The 21,638-nt window shown below is 39.0% G+C and overlaps 2 protein-coding genes across 2 annotated transcripts in view; both read right to left on the bottom strand.

Annotated features, from left to right (window-relative positions):
* LOC139935734 (cytoplasmic FMR1-interacting protein 2-like) overlaps nt 1-21,638 on the bottom strand; it is a 49,962-nt gene that overhangs the window by 18,335 nt on the left and 9,989 nt on the right. The gene's annotated exons all lie outside the window — the stretch shown is intronic.
* Nucleotides 17,233-18,997, bottom strand: LOC139936413 (melatonin receptor type 1B-A-like). The gene has a single exon (XM_071931235.1). It carries the CDS (start codon nt 18,837-18,839, stop codon nt 17,724-17,726), a length of 1,116 nt encoding a protein of 371 aa, XP_071787336.1. The 5' UTR covers nt 18,840-18,997; the 3' UTR covers nt 17,233-17,723.

The following is a 21,638-nucleotide window of genomic DNA, read 5'->3' as shown; positions in this document are numbered from 1 at the left end:
CAGCTGCAATTTACGAGGTAGAACCCATCATCATACTTGTATACTTCATACCACGTGAGCACGTTTATTGACGCAGTGTGTGCACATGAAGTCACAAATAAAACTCTTTTCAAAGCCAACACTCAATCAACACAGTTGGGTGGTTTTATTAGATACCCGCAAGTTTACTATCATGTATTGTTAATTCTGGAAACAGGTTGTTCGACGCAAAAGCCGATTTTTTTCCTTCATATTTTTTTCTTCATATTTTTTATTGCAAATTCATATTCTTCGGGTGTTTTAAAACCATTAATTTGGGTCAATACATTATTTACGACGTACCAATTTTCACAATGACGAAATAGTGTAATCAACCTGATGGCCACATTAAGTAATTTAATGAGTTCCAATTGTATTCCTCAATCTTCTATCTTCCTGTAAATTATCATTGTCATTGTTATTCCACTCCCCCATCCCAGCCACATGAATTGCTGCTAATAACTTGTACCAGTGAAGCACAAAAAACAGTCACGATTTTGTTTTAATGGATCGTTCCGGCTTTCCACTAAGCTCTTTGATGTGCAATTTTTATGTCGGTTTTTGTCCTTGTGCCCTTTTGTGCCTTTGTTATTTTTATTGTCTGGATCGCCTTTAGATAGTGATTATTTTTGCTTTTTGGTTATCCGCAGGCTTGTTCTCTGTGTAGTCTTATTTTTATTGCCTATTCTTTGTATGTACTGTTTGCCTGGAAATAAATAAATAAATAAATAAATAAATAAATAAATAAATAAATAAAATAAAAGCTCCGCCCACCACCGCGCACGTGAGCAAGACACGTGTACGAACACTCCCAATGACATAGACCTTATCGCAAATACCAATGCGCAAGCGCAGACTGTTGAATGAGGTGCATTGTGGGATATATATGAATCAAATTTTGCTACCAGCTAGACCACAATGCACCTAATTCCAAGCTTTACGCGCGCGCCCCAGTATTTGCGAAAAGGTCTATTCTGCACGACTCTGCCGCGCGTGCCAAATATACGCGCACGCATGACCGAGTTTGTCCGACCACAATCATTGCTGTGATTGGTCAAATAGGTGAACGCGCACAGTTTGATTGATAGGCCGGATCGGTCCATTCTGATCGAGAGTAGATCGAACTGTCCCCACTGATTGTGTTAAATGGTAATAACATTGGTCTATTGTCATACCACCCCACGCAGTCACAAAGAAGCCATTTGAAACTTTCGGTAAACAGTATTGTCCAAAGGCCAACACTTCGTGTATCATAACTTATATAAAATATAACAAACCTGTGAAAATTTAGGCAAAATGTGTTTTAAATAAATCCGTATTTCTCGATATCGAGAATTGAAAATAAAGTAAAGCATTTCATGGAATAATATTTCAAGGGAAGTCTTTCACCATTACCTTCTGAAAACCCTGTAGTAGGTTATTTGTAAATCTGTTTACTCTTTTTTTTCTGTTCCGAAAGTGTCCAATGGCTGGTCACTTATTATTGTTAATTGTCAAAGACCAGTCTCTTCACTTGGTGTATCTCAACATGTCCATAAAATAACAGACCTATTAAAATTTGAGCTCAATTGGTCGTCGAAGTTGCGAGATAAGAATGAAAGAAAAAACACCATCGTCACACGAAGTTTTGTGCTTTCAGACGCTGGATTTCGAGACCTAAAAATCTAATTCTAAGGTCTACTCGAAATCAAATTCTTTGAAAATTACTTCTTTCTCGAAAACTACCGTTACTACTTCAGAGGCAGCCGTTTACCACAATGTTTTATACCATCAACAGCTCCCCATTACTCGTTACCAAGTGAGGTTTTATGCTGATAATTACATTACCAATAGCCTTTAAGACTGCAAATTAACTATTTACGTATAGACCCTTAAACCTCATTGGTCATAATTGACCCGGATTTGGGTCAATTCTGCGGGGCCTGACCCGTTTCTGTGTCAGTATGACCCAGAATCTGTGTCAAAATGACAGTGTAGGCAATTCAGAGCAGGCCATGCAGTTCCAAACACAAGACCCACATCGGATGACCCCGCTGTCTCTTGAGACGCAGGGAGGTTGCCAAGAACGTGAACCTCTCGAGGCGCAGGGAGGTTGCAAAGAACATGAACCTCTCGAGATGCAGGGAGGTTGCCAAGAACATGAACCTCTCGGGATGCAGGGAGGTTGCCAAGAACATGAACCTCTCGTGGTGCAGGGAGGTTGCAGAGCAAATGAACCTCTCGAGATGCAGGGAGGTAGCCAATAACATGAACCTCTCGGGATGCGGGGAGATTGCCAAGAACATGAACCTCTCGTGGTGCAGGGAGGTTGCAGAGCAAATGAACCTTTGGAGATGCAGGGAGGTAGCCAATGACATGAACCTCTCGATATATAGGGAGGTTGCCAAGAACATGAAGACTCGAGATGCTGGGAGGTTGCCAAGAACATGAACCACTCGAGATGCAGGGAGGTTGCCAAGAACATGAACCTCTCGAGATGCAGGGAGGTTGCCAAGAACATGAACCTCTCGAGAGGCAGGGAGGTTGCCAAAAACTTGAACCTCTCGAGATGCAGGGAGGTTGCCAAGAACATTAACCTTTAAAGATGCACGGAGGTTGCCAAAAACGTAAACCTCTCGAGATGCAGGGAGGTTGCCAACACAAAAGAGCAAGAGCTTTCATTCAACATTGTTTTACTTCTATAAACTTGTTGGCTACATTTTGGTTAACATTCCTACAGAATTGGTCTGTATTTGCTACTACTCTTTACATTAAACAAGTTTAAGCCACCCGAAGAAAAATTGTTTACATTCTTGCGCGGCTGAGCACAACACGCAGAGCTAGCGATGACCGATGATTTTGTTCGGGGAAAATGTCATCCTAGGTTGGCTCAACTTGTCCATAGAGTATGGCTTCTGATTGTGCACTTAGATAGTGCATGTAAGCTAAGCTGATTTATACAATTTGGTGTCAAGGGATATATTTCAAAACACATACAAATCTCACAGAAGAACTGGTTACCATGCAAAAGTAACACAGTCACATAGCATGTCTTTAGAGTATGGTTATCTGATTGTGCCTATTGAATGCTAAGCTGATTTATATCATTGGCTTGCCTTAGATATATGCAAGGGATAAACACAGAAAACTCTCATAGTCCCTAGAAGAATTGGTTAGCATGCAAGAATAACACATAAAATGTATTTTAATAAAATGGTTATCTGATTATGACTATAGAAGTGCTGACAATGTATGCTACGCTGGTTTAATCATGGCTGGAAAGAAACACGATTCGGAATTCGGTTTAAGTCTCATAGAAGAATTCATTAGCATGCTTGACGGCTGTTTTTTCTTATTAGATTTACATTAGAAAGAAATAGGGCAAAATACACTGGTCTGAAGGTTAGGGCATTGTATTCGTGACATCCGCCTCTGGCAAGGTTGTCTTAAAAAAACATCAATATATTCATCTTTAATTCTTCAAAGCAAGAACGCTGATTATGCAATGTTAACCTTTGCAATCATCAAAAGTAATTTGTGAAATCATTATTGAGTTTTGTTTCCACAGCCGTACATGGAAAAAGTAATTATAGTGTTCGGTACATGAGTCGTGAAAGACGGATTTGTTTGTCCCCACTGGTGATGGAAAGACGTAATGCAGTTATGATATCCTCACTCTTCCGGGGACGTCTCATCACGACGTTTCCATAACATAGGTAGGGGACGGTCATGTTTACGAGACAAAGACGAGTTTCAGACGTTCGTTACAGAATTCCGTGCACGTGTGTGCTTAATAGGTTTATTTGACTTAATAGTGAATCAGAACGTTTTGGTATGCGGGTAGGCTCAATATTTAATGAACTGTCACATTTATGCTTTGTCAGTTTAATTGTTGTTCTTTCTTTTGATTCTAGGATGAATAACAACATTAATTTCTTTGTCTTGCAGTCGAAACTGTTTATCATATTGTCATTAGCAACTCAGTCAGCTGGGCCCGATTTCATAGAGCTGCTTAAGCACAAAATTTTGCTTAAGCAAAAAAATCCTTGCTTAGTAAAATCAGATTACCGGCCAAGACTCTACTTAATTGTTATGCTAAGTAAGCAACAGCTAAATACCAGTCATAAGCAATGAATATGGCATGACATTTTGGCCAGTAACATGTGTAAAACAAGCAAGCTATTTTCGTGCTTAAGCAAAATATTTGCTTAAGCAGCTCTATGAAATTGGCCCCTGGTCGTTACTCAGTAGAATCATATCTAAACTTCAATTCCATGTTAATACGTTTTCATCAAGTGTGCTGAAAATTTAATATTAAACCGTATAATTAGGCCTATGCCAAATATAACTCAGTTTGTTTATAGTTGGAAGCAACGATAGCATTATATAAAATTTGCAACTAATGGATGTACGCTGTTTGCCAGTGGTTATTAGCGGTTGATTTGAAAGTGAGGCTGCCATAACAAACCTCTTTTGTTTTTGACAAACTGCGTGCATGACCAAATTATTCTTATCGAGCTGTTAAGCAAAAACTACTGCTTGACACATTTCTTTGCTAAGCAAATATTGAGAGGGGGACCGGTTCCACTTATATCAGCTTCATGTAATTTTTGCTGGTAATTTGTTTCTCTTAAGCAATACTTTTTTATTGTTGGCAAGATTGTGGGCTTACATGTCTGAAAACTCACCGTCACACCCCCCACCCATCACTCACCCCTCCCACCTCTCCCACTTATCCATTCATGAAATTAGTTCTGACAAATATTTAATTGTAGAATAATTTCAAATTATTCGCAAGGTTAAATCACAGAGAACAACCTTGTGAACACAAACAAACTCAAGATATTATCGGACGTCGCCACTTCACTGTACTGATTATTTCTGAGTCCTGCAAAACGGAAGTAATCGTAACATGCAGCACAGATAAATGAAGATTAAAAAAAAGTAGTTCCACTTCAAGTTGTCGAAAGACCTTCCTTATCTGAGTGAAATTAAGTAAGCCATATGGGACATTTTAAAATTGACATAAATTATATTGTCTGCAGAACTATTCACGGATGAAGATGGAACTAGGTTTTTAGCTACTGAAAACTGTGTGCATCCTTAATAGAAGTGACACTTCTCCTGTTTCAGCTGAATTTGAAGTTGGACAAGTTTCATTTACTAATGACATAATGTTATTCAGTTTCGTGAACGATATGGCGAAACATTTTTTAACACAAAGTTTCAAATGCTTCCCACATGTAGGCCTACATGATGTTACTACACAAACCCTACTGCAATAGCCTACTAATTAAAACAATTACATTTCATCCGTGCAAAGTTTCAATTCCTACGTTGTGGTATTACCGCAAACCTTTTAAATAACCCAGATTATATTTCCACCATTCAAATTCCACTTATCTCCAGTCCAACTGAACCGCACGAAGGTTGTATTAAAGGATTATAGTGTATTTCTTTAGAAACCCCCCCTTTTAAAGATGGGGGGGCATTAGTGCTACAGCCCTTTTTTAGTGGAAACGAAAAAAGCAGTGCGGATGCCGTGTCGTGTACAGTTAAAGCTTTTAATACTTAATTCCAGTGTAACTAAACTAAACGAGGGTTTTATTTCTTTGGAACCTCTCTTTTTTTAAGATGGAACCATTTTTGTTGGAGCCCTTTTTGTGGAATCGAAGAAAGCAGTGCGGATTCCGTGTACAGTTACAGCTTATAATTCTTAACTCCAGTCTAACTAAACTGAACAAAGGTTTTATTTAGGAATTGTAGAATATTTTTTTTTGGAACCTCTCTTTTAAGATGAAGGCATTCTTTTGTGAAGAGCCGCTTTTTCGAGGAAACGAAGAAAGAAGTGCGGATTCCGTGTACTCAGAGACCGACATTTAATTCGAACTTGATTATTGGCCGCACGGTGGAAAAACATCAATTCCCTCACAGTGCCAGGCAGCTATATCGGAATGTCTCGCCCGAGCTAATAAAAGGCAATTCTGATGCAAACCCCCTTTTTGTCAATTCGATTCTAGAACTCTTGATAAACGTGCTTTATCCTGCAGCGGCAATAAACTCAATATCCATGGTCAGCTTTTTTGCAATTCACTTTGTAAATTCCTTAAAGTTAGAATACAACGTGAAATCGTCTGTTCAGAACCATAAGGCCCTTAGTGCGGTTTGTGTGGATATTGAAAAACTGCTTTAACATATTTCGGAGCGGTCGGTAAATGGACTCAATTGTTTAAGAGTAGTCACCAGTGTTTGTTTGCCAAAAAGAAACGTTCGACTTTTAAATTTATTTTGATTTCCTTCAAATTTATACGAATTATTTTCATGAAGGACCTTTGGATTATTGCCATTCATGACTTTTTCTGAGCAGGCGAAATGTTTTACTGACTTTGTGCACTGATGACCAAAGATAAATGTTGCATATGTACATTTCCCAAACTACATCAGACCTTGTGCTTAGTTTTTTGGGGGGCAATGTTACACACTTGGTTATAACCGTGCGTTTTTCTGCCCGGGCAGTTTTAGCAACCCAAATTTTAAACATGCAATGTCTTAAAGGAACACGTTGCCTTGGATCGGACGAGTTGGTTAAAACAAAAGCGTTTGTAACCGTTGGTTATAAAATGCATATGGTTGGAAAGATGTTTTAAAAATAGAATACAATGATCCACACAAGTTTGCCTCGAAATTGCGTGGTTTTCCTTCTACTGTGCGAACTAACATGGTCGGCCATTTATGGGAGTCAAAATTTTGACCCCCATAAATGGCCGACGTGTTAGTCGACGAGGTAAAAGGAAAACCACGCAATTTTGAGGCATGTTTGTGTGGATCATTGTATTCTACTTTTACAACATCTTTCTACCCATATGCATTTTATAAAAAACGGTTACAAACGCTTTTCAAAGACCAACTCGACCGATCCAAGGCAACGTGTTCCTTTAAAGGGAGAGAGGATTGCGTGGGGAATTATAGAGCCCCATCTTGCTGTATACGGTCCCTGTGTCATCACGGTCCTTGAAAGGTGATTTGAAAGTGATTAGCACTAAATCAACATTTAGTGTCCTCCCTCAGCACTGCAGCCGATTTCACGAAACGCTTAGGATTAATTCTTACTCGAGTTAGGATGGGTCCAATGCGTCCTACGTATTTGGATACAGAACTGAACCCGTCCTAAGTTCTAAGATTTCATTTCATTTCATTCCATTTCATTTTATTTGCCAGCAAACATGAAAAAACACAAACATGTATTAACAAATTGCACATCAAAGATTTACAAGAAAAAGCAATATTACAATGGTTGTAAAAAGAGAACAGCAAAAAATATGCAAAAACACAAGCAAATTACTGAGAAACCTGGCCTGGCCGTGTAGGAAACACCTCCAGTGGGGGTGGAACACAAAACACTACAGACGAAACAAAAGACAAAATAGCGACAAAAATAGCGACAAAAAGTCACTTTCAAAGTGGCTGACCTTTTGGCTCGAGACAATAACGAGAATTAACAAGATGATTCCTAAGTTAGGAAGAGTTTGGTGAAATCGACGGCTGCAGTGGTTTGAATACATTGCACTGGGAAGCGGGAAATTACATTTACATTACATCCCTTAGGTGTGTTTAAGTATTTGGCATGTTTTTTTTTAACACTAGATTAATTACTATGACACCAAACACATCCTTATTGCTATTATTGCTTTTCATTATTCATGCAACGATTCCAATGGTTTGAGAAAGTCCATTAATTGCTATAAATTTTTAAGCAGCCTTAAACCTTTTCCTCATAGATTATGTGGACGCGGTCCCAAACAACATGAAAATTGAACCACTAAAACCAAATAAATTACAGGCAGTTGTCCTTCCAGCCTTCAGAAACAAAGAACAAAATAATAAAATAACGAACACAATTTCAAGAAAAACAAGATCACATAACGAACTATCGAAGTCGTAAAGGAAGCAAACAATAAAGAAATACATAAACCAAACCAAAAACTAAACAAACTAAGCAATTTGTTCGTTTCTAAAAAACGAACAAACTCAGCTCAATGGCGTTGGCCTATAATCATAGAGCTATGTTTCTCGGGAAAGGCAAAAGCCTGACAGTGTCTGTTACTCGCTCTCTATTACCGACCGGTAACGAACCTCAAATTAGTCCTTTTACGATCGTACAGCGCCCTTGTAAAGTGCACTTCAACCAGAATTTAATTTGATTAAAAAACTGCAGTTGCTATGAAATTTCTGTATTAATAACAACTGACGCAATTCTGTATGTGAGCATTCGGTGGAGCATTACAACATTAAGTCGATTAGAATATATTTTGTTGGTCACAAAATCCTATTCAATGCAATTTTGTGCGGTATCAATGGAGAACGTTTTAAATTGCATTTTGAAGTATGTTATGGTTGTGTGGACCTTTTGATATAAGGGGTTAAATGAACACGTTGCTTTGGATCGGTCGAGTTGGTCTTTGAAAAGCGTTTTGTGACCGTTTGTTATAAAATGCATATGGTTAGAAAGATGATTTAAAAGTAGAATACAATAATCTACACAAATATGCCTCGAAATTGCGTGGTTTTCTTTTTACCTCGTCCAATAACATGGTCGGCCATTTATGGGAGTCAAAATTTTGACTCCCATAAATGGCCGACCGTGATAGTTCGTGACATAAAACGAAAACCGTGCAATTTTGAGTGATACTTGTGTGGATCATTATATTCTACTTTTAAAACATCTTTCTAACCGTATATATTTCATAACAAACGGTTTCAAACGCTTTTTATAGACCAACTCGTCCGATCCAAGGCAACGTGTTCCTTTAAACGATATTGAATTCTGTAAGAGTAAAATACACAACCTCATTTATATTCTATTGATCGAAAAATCGTGGATTAATTTACCAACTTTTGATAAAAAAAACAATAAGTTGTTTTTGGAGGAACATTCAGCAATCATTGATTTTTTTGAACACTCGAACCGTCTGTAGGAATTCGCGGTTAACTCGGGTTACATGGACCACATGAATAAAACATATTGCCTTTCAGAATGAGCTGCTAACTTATGCTAAGACTTATCAACAGCGTCTCAAGTTGCGAACATTAGTGTTTGATTCCCTGTGTGAGCATGTAATGTATAAGGGGTTAGCGCCCGGTCACACAGGCCCCGATAACGAGAACGAAAACGAGAACGATAAAAATGCACGCTCGCGATTGGTTGAATTGCTCCACGCAGAATACGCCCACGCCCATTCAACCAATCGAGTGTGTGCATTTTTATCGTTATCGTTTTCGTTCTCGTTATCGGGGCCTGTGTGACCGGGCCTTAAGACCGAGTCACACTGCACCGATAACGAAAACGATAACGATCACGAAGCAAAGAGAACGCATTTTATTGGTTGAATTGCTCCACGCAGAATACGCACACGCTCGTTCAACCAATAGAATGCGTGTTCTTTGCGTCGTGATCGTTATCGTTTTCGTTATCGCTGCAGTGTGGCTCGGCCTTTACTTACGTACTAGTAGGAAAACGAGTGTGTTAAACTGAACAATGTGCGGGGACAAGCACCCTCTTCCATCTTATATAGCATAGATGAAAATTCGTCCTTACTTAGTATTGAGTTAGGTAGTTTTAAATAAGAATTGACGGCCATTTTGAAAAATGGCTGACGCGTATTAGAGATCACCAAAAGTTCGATACATTAATTATTCCGATGTCTCTGTCCCCGCATGCCACCGTACCCCTTGTGACAAACAGTTAAGGCCATTTTAATCCAATCTTAAAGGCAAAGTCTACGTTTGGTATTTGGAACCGTTCGGTTGTTTTAATCCTAAATATACAATAAAACTAACATGTGAACATGCTTTAAAAAAATGTGGTGATTTTCTTGAGATAGGCATATGTCCATGCAAAAAGAATAGTTTCTATTTTTTGTTCTTTTCAGATTCATATTTTGGGCATAGATTATTACTATTATTATAGGTTTTCTCGGTCAATTTCGGTAAATGGGCAGCCAATTTAACCTCCAAGCGCGAAATCGAATGCTACTAAAAAAGGGTAATTCGATTTCGTTTTATGATTAGTCAAATGTAATGTTGCATCATTTGATTTAACAAAATAATCATTCAATTTAACAATTAATCAAAGAAACATTCAAATTCGCAGTCGCTTCTTTTTGGGCGTGTGTGTCACGAAAAAGAATGACGATACGCTAAATTGAACAGAGTGCTAAAGGAATTTGTCTCGACTCAAAACGAGATTGAATGGCCGAGTTCTGAATTTGAAACGCAGTAACAACCGGAGAGGCAAAACAGCTTTAATTCGAACGCATGAAAATGAAATTGACTGCTCATTTGCCGAATTTGACCGAGAAAACCTATATTACTTGTTTTTTTACATAACTAGATTTCTTTGAAGTGAATTATTTTTTTAAATGGTTTTAGCTATAGAAAGATGCTGTAGGCCTCTCACCCATTTTTTTGTGCAATTAATTTTGAGAGTTATACCAATAATGTAGACCTTCACTTTAAAGAACCTACACACCACGATCTTATTCATTGTTATTACAATTTCAAGAGAAATCCGCGGTTATGAATGAATTTCAATGTTATTGATCCAGCCCAAGCCTCTTACAAGGCCACAAGACTTTATAGCCAGATGCACCGCCATGTTGACGTAAAATGACAGGTCAACCTAAAAACACAAAACCATGCCTAATGCACCAATTACTGCGGGTCTACAGCAACAAACAATATTTCATATATCCATCAACCGTAAGTGACGTGTCTCTCATAATTAGGCCTAATCGGAAATTAAAACCATATACCTTTAAGTGGAAAATGGCCTTAAAAGGCACTGGACACTACTGGTTATGACTCATATTAGCATGCATAAAAACTTGCTTAGCGAGCAATGGAGAGCTGTTGGAAAAACATTGTGAGAGAACGGCTCCCTCTGATGAAGTACGTAGATTTTCAGACAGTAGGTAGTTTCTGACTCAAATATTAAAAGATTTCAGGCGCGGCCTGAAGCCTTTTCCAAATGGGTTAGGCCTACCTAGCCTGAACATCTGACGTCACACTAACTTCGAGAATCGTGAATAACGCTATAAAGAGCTACTGTACACAATTACATTTGACCTTGCATCATTACACGTGGTCTTCATGAGATTCGCAGTTACATCCAACTTAAGGCCTACAAGTGTATACGAAAACCCAACACCTGTCTTTATCCTTGCAAATAAGGACAGGGTGCAGTATAGGGCCTACACAATAATGGTCCTTGCAAAGGATAAGGACATGGGGCCAGTCTAGGACCTATCCAATATTAGTCCCTTCACGGGATAAGGACATGGCACCAGTCTAGGACCTACCCAACATTGGTCCCTTCAAAGAATAAGGATATGGGACCAGTCTAGGACCTACCCAATATTGGTCCCTGTAAAGGGTAAGGACGTGGTCCCAGTCTAGGACCTACCCAAATTGGTCCCTTCAAAAGATAAGGACATGGCACCAGTCTAGGACCTACCCAATATTGATCCCTGTAAAGGATAAGGACGTGGCACCAGTCTAGGACCTACCAAAATTGATCCCTTCAAAAGATAATGACATGGCACCAGTCTAGGACCTACACAATGTTGGTCCATTCAAAGGGTAATGACATGGCACCAGTCTAGGACCTACCCAATATTGGTCCCTTCAAAGGATAATGACATGGCACCAGTCGAGGACCTACCCAATATCGGTCCCTTCAAAGGATAAGGACATGGCACCAGTCTAGGACCTACCCAATATTGGTCCCTGTAAAGGATAAGGACGTGGCACCAGTCTAGGACCTACCAAAATTGATCCCTTCAAAAGATAAGGACATGGCACCAGTCTAGGACCTACCCAATATTGGTCCATTCAAAGGGTAATGACATGGCACCAGTCTAGGACCTACCCAATACTGGTCCATTCAAAAGATAAGGGAATGGGGCCAGTCTAAGACCTACCCAATATTGGTCCCTTCAAAGGATAAGGACACGGAACCAGTCTAGGACCTACCCAATGTTGGTCCCTTCAAAGGATAAGGACATGGCACCAGTCTAGGACCTACCCAATATTGGTCCCTGTATAAAGGACCAGTCTAGGACCTACCCAATATTGGGTCCCTTCAAAGGATAAGGTCATGGCACCAGTCTAGGACCTACCCAATATTGGTCCCTGTAAAGGACCAGTCTAGGACCTACCCAATATTGGTCCCCTCAAAGGATAAGGTCATGGCACCAGTCTAGGACCTACCCAATATTGGTCCCTTCAAAGGATAAGGACATGACACCAGTCTAGGACCTACCCAACATTGGTCCCTTCAAAGGATAAGGACATGGGACCAGTCTAGGGCCATCCCAATATTGATCAGTGGCCATCAATATAATGATAACTTCATAAACTGTCATGTCAGGGTGATACTGAGGTTTGAGCCTATTTGTTGCCATCAAATTTGTATGGTCATTCATTTTTGGAGTATTAGGAAACACTTTTTAGTGAATCGGCTAATTTTAAGGCGCAAGTCAATGGTGAGATAAATGAACACTGAGAGGACTGTGGTCACGAACACTTTGACGCCTGGTTGCACCTTAAAACTGAAATCAAACCATAAGCCTACGCGGTCGTCTCGTAACTCAGGAAGCGATCCCTCACTAGGGCCTATGGGGCCGATACGTCAATTTTTTTCCCAAGGAGCAGAATGGGAATTACTTGATTTGAATGCACTCTTATATGGAGTAGTAGGCCTAGATAATGTGTTCTTGACGAAATCAGTAGTGACTAGGCCTTATCTTTATTAAGTTAGTTCACATTACAGTTTTGTAGGACTTTGTAGGATTTTTCCTATCATGCTTATAGTATACAAATATTGACTGCTTCGAGTGCTATGGTTAAAACTATGACTCCCTCGGTGATCCCCGGAGCGTTCTATTTTCCCTCGGCTTCGCCTCGGGAAAATAGAACGCTCCGGGGATCACCTCGGGAGTCATAGTTTTTAACCATTGCACGAGTAAAAGCAGTCAATATTTGTTTTATAACACTCCAAACATTTCTAAATACTGTACTATTATTATTAAGTTACAGACCTAAATGCTACAATCCACGGACGACGCGAATACAGATTGCAAACACTTTTACTGAATGTGTTGCATGTAGTGTCGTGCAATCGGAAATGGTTACAGACTATTAATTTGTCATACTCGTACACGCAACGGACGTCTGGGTACTGCACGCCGTGTGCTAGTCTGTCGGACTAGCGCACGGCGCCATGTGCTAGTCTTCGGACTAGCGCATGGCAAACCGACGGCCGTCGTCTAGCAAAACTAAGACATGTCATGTGACGCGCTCTAAACCAATGAGCAGGCAGAATACTTGCAAGGGGTGTTATAATTGGTATTATGTGCTATTACCGGTAATAGTTGTAGTTGTTGGGTCGCCGATTTTGTTATCATGTTATGCATTGAACATTATTATCAAGTAATAAACCACAGGGAAGACATTCGAGTTCTCGTTATATGTTGTTTGCGTGGGCCTACTCGTAGTTCACAAGCGCACAGTTTTAAAGATACCGTGACATAGGCCTACACAAAGATAAAAGTACACATGCTTAACTCCTACTTCGGTATTCTATATTAGCATTGAGTATTGATGAAAATATAAAATAAACTAGAGCTAAATTGCATTTGTGCACAAATGCAGAGCTGTTTCGTCAACAAAAATTTAAAATTTCTCAACTGAGTTTTAAATTTGTTGGGTATTCAAAGCAATTTTGCCCAATGTGGCATAAATAAAAAATAATTTGGATTATACCATATTCAGATAGCAATTTATGTGTTAAAGGTGCAAAAATTGAAAAAATCATAAAAAATCATGTGATGACGTCATCATGACGTCCTTTAATATTGCATAAGAACTTGTCAATATCCAACAACCTACCAAGTTTCAACATGATCGCATAATTACTTAGGGAGTTATATTAGTTCAAAAAGTGCACCTTTAAGGCCGCGTCACGTGACCCCCGATGACGTCATTGATCTGAAACTTCACACATATGATGGCTGCCTGACAGTTAACGTGTGTGTAAAATTTAAAGTGATTACAAAAAACTTCACCACACACATCTTCAAAAAGTCCATTTTGAAGAGTTTTTAACCTGCCGCTAGAGGGCGCTGTTGCATTATGTGACGTCATTGGTATTTTTTTTGAACTGCCCACCCTTGCCACGCACTAACATCGTTAAAAGCAACTTCATATCTTTTTCCAATTTTGAATTAGAGGGCGACTTCCGGTTTCGACCGGATGTAGAGGTCATGTGAGGTCACGCACACGAAACAAAATGAAGACCTTATTTATCCCTCCCCAATCCCGCAAACAGAAACCTACGGTCTCTTGTGGCTGATTTGTTATAAATTTTCAAACATTTAAAATACAACACCTTTAAGATGACGTCACGTGACTTCTGATTATGTCATAATGACATCCTTGTTTCGCAATGATCATTGCACCAATACCTTTCATCCCTGAAAATTTCATTGCAATTGCTCTTTGGGAACATTGCAAATCAGCACTTATATGAAATTTTTCTGAAGATGACAAATAAAAAAAAAAATAATAATAATAATAATAATAATAATAATAATAATAAAAAAAACTTTAACAAAAACAAGAGCTGTTTCGCTGCGCTTCGCTACGAAACAGCTAAAAAACCCTATTTTTTATTTTATTAAGCTTCAACTCTGTAGGTGTTTTCTTTTTGTGCAGTAAGCCATTGTTATTAGCTCTATCTTTCATTATTTTAGTAAAACAAATATAGCGTTAATTTTTGTCTCTGTTATTCGTCAGAGGCACTTTAAGGTTTAATTCACTCTTTTTGGGGATGCTCTATATTTAGACCCTGTCCATATGATACTTGTGTAAGTGGGACGGATAAAAATCAACTACTTTAAAATGACACGGTTGAGACATTAAAAAAATTAGTTGACCATGATGTGATTATTATTGACACTTAACTTCACTTTTTTTTTTTAAATAACAAAAAATGTGCTTTGCTATTAACAATCTAGTTTGTAGGTTGTACCCTAGCCCTGGCGGCCTTACACTTTCGTATTGTACTACAGTGACCATGTACAGAGGAAGAGTCCTATATAGGGCTAGGTTGTACCCCAAAGTTTACGCATAGATAAGTGCCCCTTGTGTTGGCGAGTTGTAAAAGAGTGCACTGTGATCTCTTCAATACATACCTAATGTATGCTGTTAGCAAATATCAAAAGATTTGATTATGAGTAAAACAAGAACATTATAAAACTTATCACGATATTGAAAACATTTATATAAAAGCCTCTTGACATTATTTATATGCAAAACGATAAAATTGGGTAAAGCCCGGTTCATGCTAATTACGCGATACGAATTTTGAAGCTCTGTTTTCGCAGCGATTGTTTCGCAGGAGTTCATCACAAGTCAATTTGTATTTGAGATTTTAGACCTAATTGCACTTTTAATACTTCACGATTTCTATTGATTAAGTTGTTGTTGAATGTTTTTAAGAATGTTTACTCCCGTTGCTATAGTTCCGTATTTTCTTATTTTTTAGTTTGTCTATTTGTCCATGTTCAGCGCCCTAGAGCATGTTTACATGATTAGGGCTCTATACAAGTTTTGGTAATATTAACTGATGCGAATTAATCGTTGTGAATTTGTGACGTCAAAAATCGTATCACATTCGCAGGAAGTATGAACCGGGCTTAAAGACAGTGTACACTATTGGTAATTGTCAAAGACCAGTCTTCACACTTGGTGTATCTCAACATATGCATAAAATGACAAACCTGTGAAAATTTGAGCTCGATCGGTCGTCGGAGTTGCGAGAGAACTTTGAAAGAAAAAACACCCTTGTCACACGAAGTTGTGTGCTTTCAGATGCTTGATTTCGAGACCTCAAGTTCTAAACTTGAGGTCTCGAAATCAAATTCGTGAAAAATTACTTCTCTCTCCAAAACTAGGCCACTTCAGAGGGAGCTGTTTCTCACAATGTTTTATACCATCAGTCTCTCCCCATTACTCTTTTCCAAGTAAGGTTTTATGCCAATAATTATTTTGAGTAATTACCAATAGTGTCCACTGCCTTTAACAGTCAAACTTTGTTTGTTTTTCTCCAGTCCAAGGTCACGTTACCAAAAACTGAGGCTAGAAAGCATCTTTTTGTATACGTAAATCTGACACTCTTACAGACAAGAAACTTTACAAAGATGTCTGCACTATACTACATATATGATTCAATACATAGGGCCTACTACACAAACTTAAGTGCAACATGTTAAGCGTATCTTAAGATGATAAGCTTTGCACCATAGATAAGCCTAGCTTAAAGTCACCTGGAAGTGGTATTTTTTCAAAATAAAGCTTTTGTCACTAATATATGTGTTTTGATGAGTGGAATGTGAATAAACAGTTAACTAAGGTTTTAAAAAATCAGTTCTTATGTTATTTACAAATGTTAGAGTAGACCCCGACCCAAGAGGGCGCTGTTCGTGACGTCAATCGAGGCAGACTTTGCCTGTAATGCGTAGAGTAAACACAATTGCAAAGTACATGTACGGACCGTCCGTGAGTTTGTAAGTGTCAATTGTTTAAAAAAAAATTCCGGCAATGCCGACCAGGTGTATTGCTGCTGATTGCAGAAAAACACTTTTTGAAATGTACCAACTCACGACTTGGACGTACATGTACTTTGCACGTGTGTTTACCATACGCATTGCAGGCAAAGTCTGCCTCGATTGACGTCACAAAAGGGGTAGGCGGAGTCAGCCCCTAAACAACTTTATATATTTTTTAAACATATAAATCGTGACAAACAATTACTAAATTGTTTTATTGTTCGTAAGCATATACTCTTATGTTTGAAAGAAAGAAAAAAATCTGCTTCCAGGTGACTTTAAGATAAGCACGCTGTATGTAACCAGTGTGATTATGTATTGCACGACAGGTACCCTGTTAATTTATGATAGAAGAATATAAATTAAGTTAACTTATCAACAGTGAAAAGGAGCGCAGTTAATTGTTCCCTTTTTCATAATTTTGGTTATGACGTAGAGACGTCTGCGCTGCGTAAAGTGCTTCCTTGACGTAAATGCAGATATTGTAAATAATATTTTTACATGGATGTTGTTACCGGAATGTGTTTAAACTGCATTTAGTCCCAGCCTATATTTACATGGTTGTATACTTCATTTAGTACCGGACTATGAAAATGGGTTTAGGCTGCATTTATTCCCAGCCTATATTTACACGTACCCGACTATTTGAACATGGGTTTATGCTGCATTAAGTCCTAGCCTATATTTACATTGTTTTAAAATTCATTTAGTACCAGAATCTATAAATATGGCTTTACGCTGCATTCAGTCCTAGCCTATATTTACATGTTATAATTTATTTAGTATCAGACTATATAAACATGGGTTAAGGCTGCATTTTTTCCTGGCCTATATTTTTCATGGTTTTACACTTCATTTAGTACCTGGCTATATGAACATGGGTTAAGGCCACAAACTATGATCAGCTCGATGCAGTAAACCTGACATTTTCTTATTCATGGCAGATTACAGTTGTTTGATATACACACTGAACGTTATCATACATCTTAAAAAAAATCAGCCTCGAGCAAATGAAAAAAAAAAATAGTTTTAAGAAATAAAACTCCATGCTGCAGTGTGTTAGGATATTTTAGAGAATTTACACTTCAGAATCAACCAGATAACTTTCTTGAAAACAGGGTGTTTAGTGGCGTAGACAAACGGGTTGATGCAACTGTTACAGAATATTAACATGCCGGCGTATGGTATAACAGGGTCACTCTTCTCGTAAAACAGACTAAACCCAAAGGGAGAAATGCACAACAAAAATACACACACAATGTAGAACATGTTCTTAGTCACTTCAACTTGTCTCCTGTTTATTTTTGCCCGGACGTTATTGTGTTCTCGTGGTGGATTGTTTTCCCTCGGGTTGTGAGACTGTGAGCTAATTTGCCGTGCGCTCGGAGGGTTTCCGGGTAGGCTTCCTGCGGCCGCTGAGGCGGTGATGGCACCAACGGGGCGAACGGTCGAGCTGACGGTCAACAACACTCCAACGGTCCGGGAGTGCCGGCGTACGTGGAAGAATATCTTCAGGTAGCTGTAGGTGATGACGATGAAAGGCAGCGGGTAATAAGTGGCAGCTAATATTTTACTGAGATTCTCCGAGTTATGGTGGCCAGTATCCCATGTGCATGAGCTATACTTAAAGTCATATCCAAGTTTGCCAAGATCAAAGACGATGGGCACAAAGGCAAGCAGCAAGGGCACTGTCCAGATCAAGGTGATGATAGTGCATAGCTTGGGTATTGTGTATAGAGTCTGGCATCGTCCTGGGGTGCCTGTTATAACCACATAGCGGATGGTTGCGATGCAGGCTAGGGTGTAGATGCTACTACCGATACAAACAATCAAGGTGAACCCACACGAGCTGCAGATCCAGTCCGGCAAGGGCCAGCCATCCACGCTTAGGATAGCCACCACCATCCATGGAATATTCAGACAGGTCATCAAGTCGGCAACGGCTAGGTTCACAACGAAGACGTTAGTAATGCAGCGGAGTTTCTTGGAGAGTGCCACGGCGCAGATGACCACAATGTTCCCCACGCATCCACTGATGCTGATGAAGATCATGATGCCGGACAAAATCACTCGTTGCACCGGGGTGAGGATCGAGGTGGGAGACGGCACTGCCGACGGCATCTCGGAAAATCCTGATCCCTCCGTTTCGTCATTGAAAGTAGAATTCAACCCCATTGTTTTAAAATCTCGAACAACAATCCAACGCAGTCAATTACTTGTTGGAGTTTCTTACGCTCAAACTGGACACATATCGACAGCTCATCATGTTCAAACCGTTTTCATTCTACATGTCCACATAAACAGTCATTAAATAGCACTGTACGGTCCGTTTATTTTTGTCTTACACAGCGTCAACTTCAATCAGCAGCACTGACAACTACTAAATGAGGTAAACATGTACTTAACAATAGAGTGGCAATTAAAGCACTCGTCAAACACTAGAGCTTCATGATTGGTGAAGGTAGCCGCATCAGAGGTCCGGCCGTGACAAGAGAGATACAAAACCCGTGTTGTGGTGATGTAAATAATGAGAGTTCGTGATTTGCAATTATAAAAAAAAACTCGTTGCAGTCAGGCAAACCGGAGGAGGCGTCAAACAGAATGAAGATGAGTTCTGTTGATAAAAAGAAAACCCACTCTTTGCCAAGACGTAGTCATTATAACGGCTTGCAGGTCTGCATTGCTAAACAAGTCGATCCATGCCACAATCAACACACGTGTAGAGCTTGGTAGCAATGTCAGTGACACGAAATGCGCACGCAACACAACATAATTTACCAAGACATTTACATAATGCATATGGTTTACTTTGTTATAAACCAGAGTTGTCAATATTTATATTGTGCAATCAATGAGTTTTGTATCAGAAAGATATTTCGAATTCAATCAACAAAGGGAAAAAAGTTCCCATAATCAGAATATTTTGAGTAATTACCAGTAGTGTACAGTGCCTTTAATGAATATCGATTAGTCCTTAATTAAATTCTACAGACATTGAACAGTATAAAGATATGGTTTGGTTAAGCTTTACGTAAACCCAATGTGTTGTCAAGTTCTTCCGAAGGACAAGTTGCACACATAATTTAAAGGGTATGTATAAACGTTTGGCCATGACTCTGACAATTATTGCCAATACAAATATACATGGTAGTAGGCCTATACGGCTGCTTTGTATAGTATATAACGCATTTTGTGAGACATTCCCCCCCCCCCGAAATTGTAATGGAATGAACGTTACCGCGGTAACGCTTCTCGAAGATTATGTCTTTCGTATTAGGGTTTATTATTCTTCCTGCGTGGACATTATTCGCGCCGGATTATCGGTGATTTCTCAACAAACGCAAACTTGGGTTAGTTTTGCTGTATATTATGCTTATTTTCGTGAGGATTGAATTATTATAATTTTTCCTAAAACCAAAGGTATGCCTTAACATTAACTGTCAACAATTGTACGTGATAATTTTACACACCTCAAAATCATTAGTGTGGTAGTGCCTATTGCCCCTTTATAGTGTGGATGGCACCAAGACATTTTCTCCTCGGTATAAAGGACACCCATGTACATTTTCTGCTGGGGCATTTTCAGGGCAGCAAGGCAGTAACCAGGGGGCATGGAGGCAATCGCCTTCGTTGCCTCCGTGAATTATTAATGCAGATCACACCGGTAGACCATTTCACCCATCATACCGATTGGTCCAAGCAGTACCCTACACATTTCATTTGTCTACAAGACATTCATCATTTTATGCGAGACAGATATTTTAAGCCAAACGGTCGTGGGCTATATGGACTGCTATTTTTGTTCTGTACAAGCAATGAAAGAGGTGTGACTATTTTTGTTTAATAATACTTAATTTTTAAAACCTTGGATCAAATTTAGATACTAATGGATATCTTCATAGCTCTTAGTTTGAAAACCCAAGACATTGACATTCTTTGTACAAAATGAAAGGACCTAAGTGTGCAAGTAAACAAAATAGACTCGCCAAATCCATACGTTGCCCGTTGCCATAGTAACAACACACTTTTTATTATTGACATCTTGGCCAAATGTGTGGGTCTTAAAACTGGTTTGTAGTTAAGATTTTAAAAGCTTAGCCTCGCCAAAATGCAAAAACAAAACCGTTTGTTTAATTCAATTATGGTTTACGGCCTTATGGGTGGGAAATTTTTGATTTCTTATTGCTAAGTGTCACCCTGCAGCTATTCTGTGAACATGCATTCAACCTGTTTGAAGAAACTGCAAAATTTGACATTTTTACCCTACTCTGTCCCAGGGGTTTCAGAATGTTTTCGTTCGGTTGGGATTACTGCTATCACAATAATACCTCAATATGTTAGTTTTCAAAATGCAGGAAAAGTGCGTTTGAAGTTCTCCTTCGACTTGAATTAATAAATACGCCAATATAGGCATGCTATATTGATATGATAATCTCCTTTTAGGCCAGTTGAGTAAAGATTACATAATTAATATATAGCATAAAATGACATGTCACATTAAGTTCAGTGTTCAGTGTGAGGGGGTGGGGGCGGGGGGGGGGGGGTCCTCTGTACAAAAATAAATGGTGTTGTATAATAGAGTGCGAATATAAGGGAATGTCACATACCGGACATGGTAAAAAATAAAGCCGTTTCTGGACAAACATATCTGCCACACAAAATGTTTTAAGTGGCACATCTCACCGATAAACATACACATTCTAATAATTGATTCGGCATTTAAGTATGAATATCCACAATTTAATTGATATAGGAGATTAATTTGACACCGCAAGTGCAGTGGGAGTCACAATTTTAAAACATGTCATTGCAAAGCTGCCTTCGTGGATCATGATATGTAAGCAAGAGGTAACAAGCAACCCTATAGATCAACACAGTTTCCTCTCAGGGGAAGAAACTGCCTGCATGTACGTTTGTGCGGAGCATAAGTGCTTAAGGAGCGCTAAATCATAACAAACAACAACCGCCTTCGGG

This window comes from Asterias amurensis, chromosome 4 (assembly GCF_032118995.1).
Source record: "Asterias amurensis chromosome 4, ASM3211899v1".
Taxonomy (NCBI): Eukaryota; Metazoa; Echinodermata; class Asteroidea; order Forcipulatida; family Asteriidae; genus Asterias; species Asterias amurensis.
The sequence above is the reverse complement of the archived record's forward strand: the minus strand, read 5'-3'. Positions and strand labels throughout refer to the sequence as shown.

Excerpts from the sequence above, each read along its gene's own strand:
- LOC139936413 (XM_071931235.1), bottom strand. The coding sequence starts at position 18,839 with ATGGGGTTGAATTCTACTTTCAATGACGAAACGGAGGGATCAGGATTT.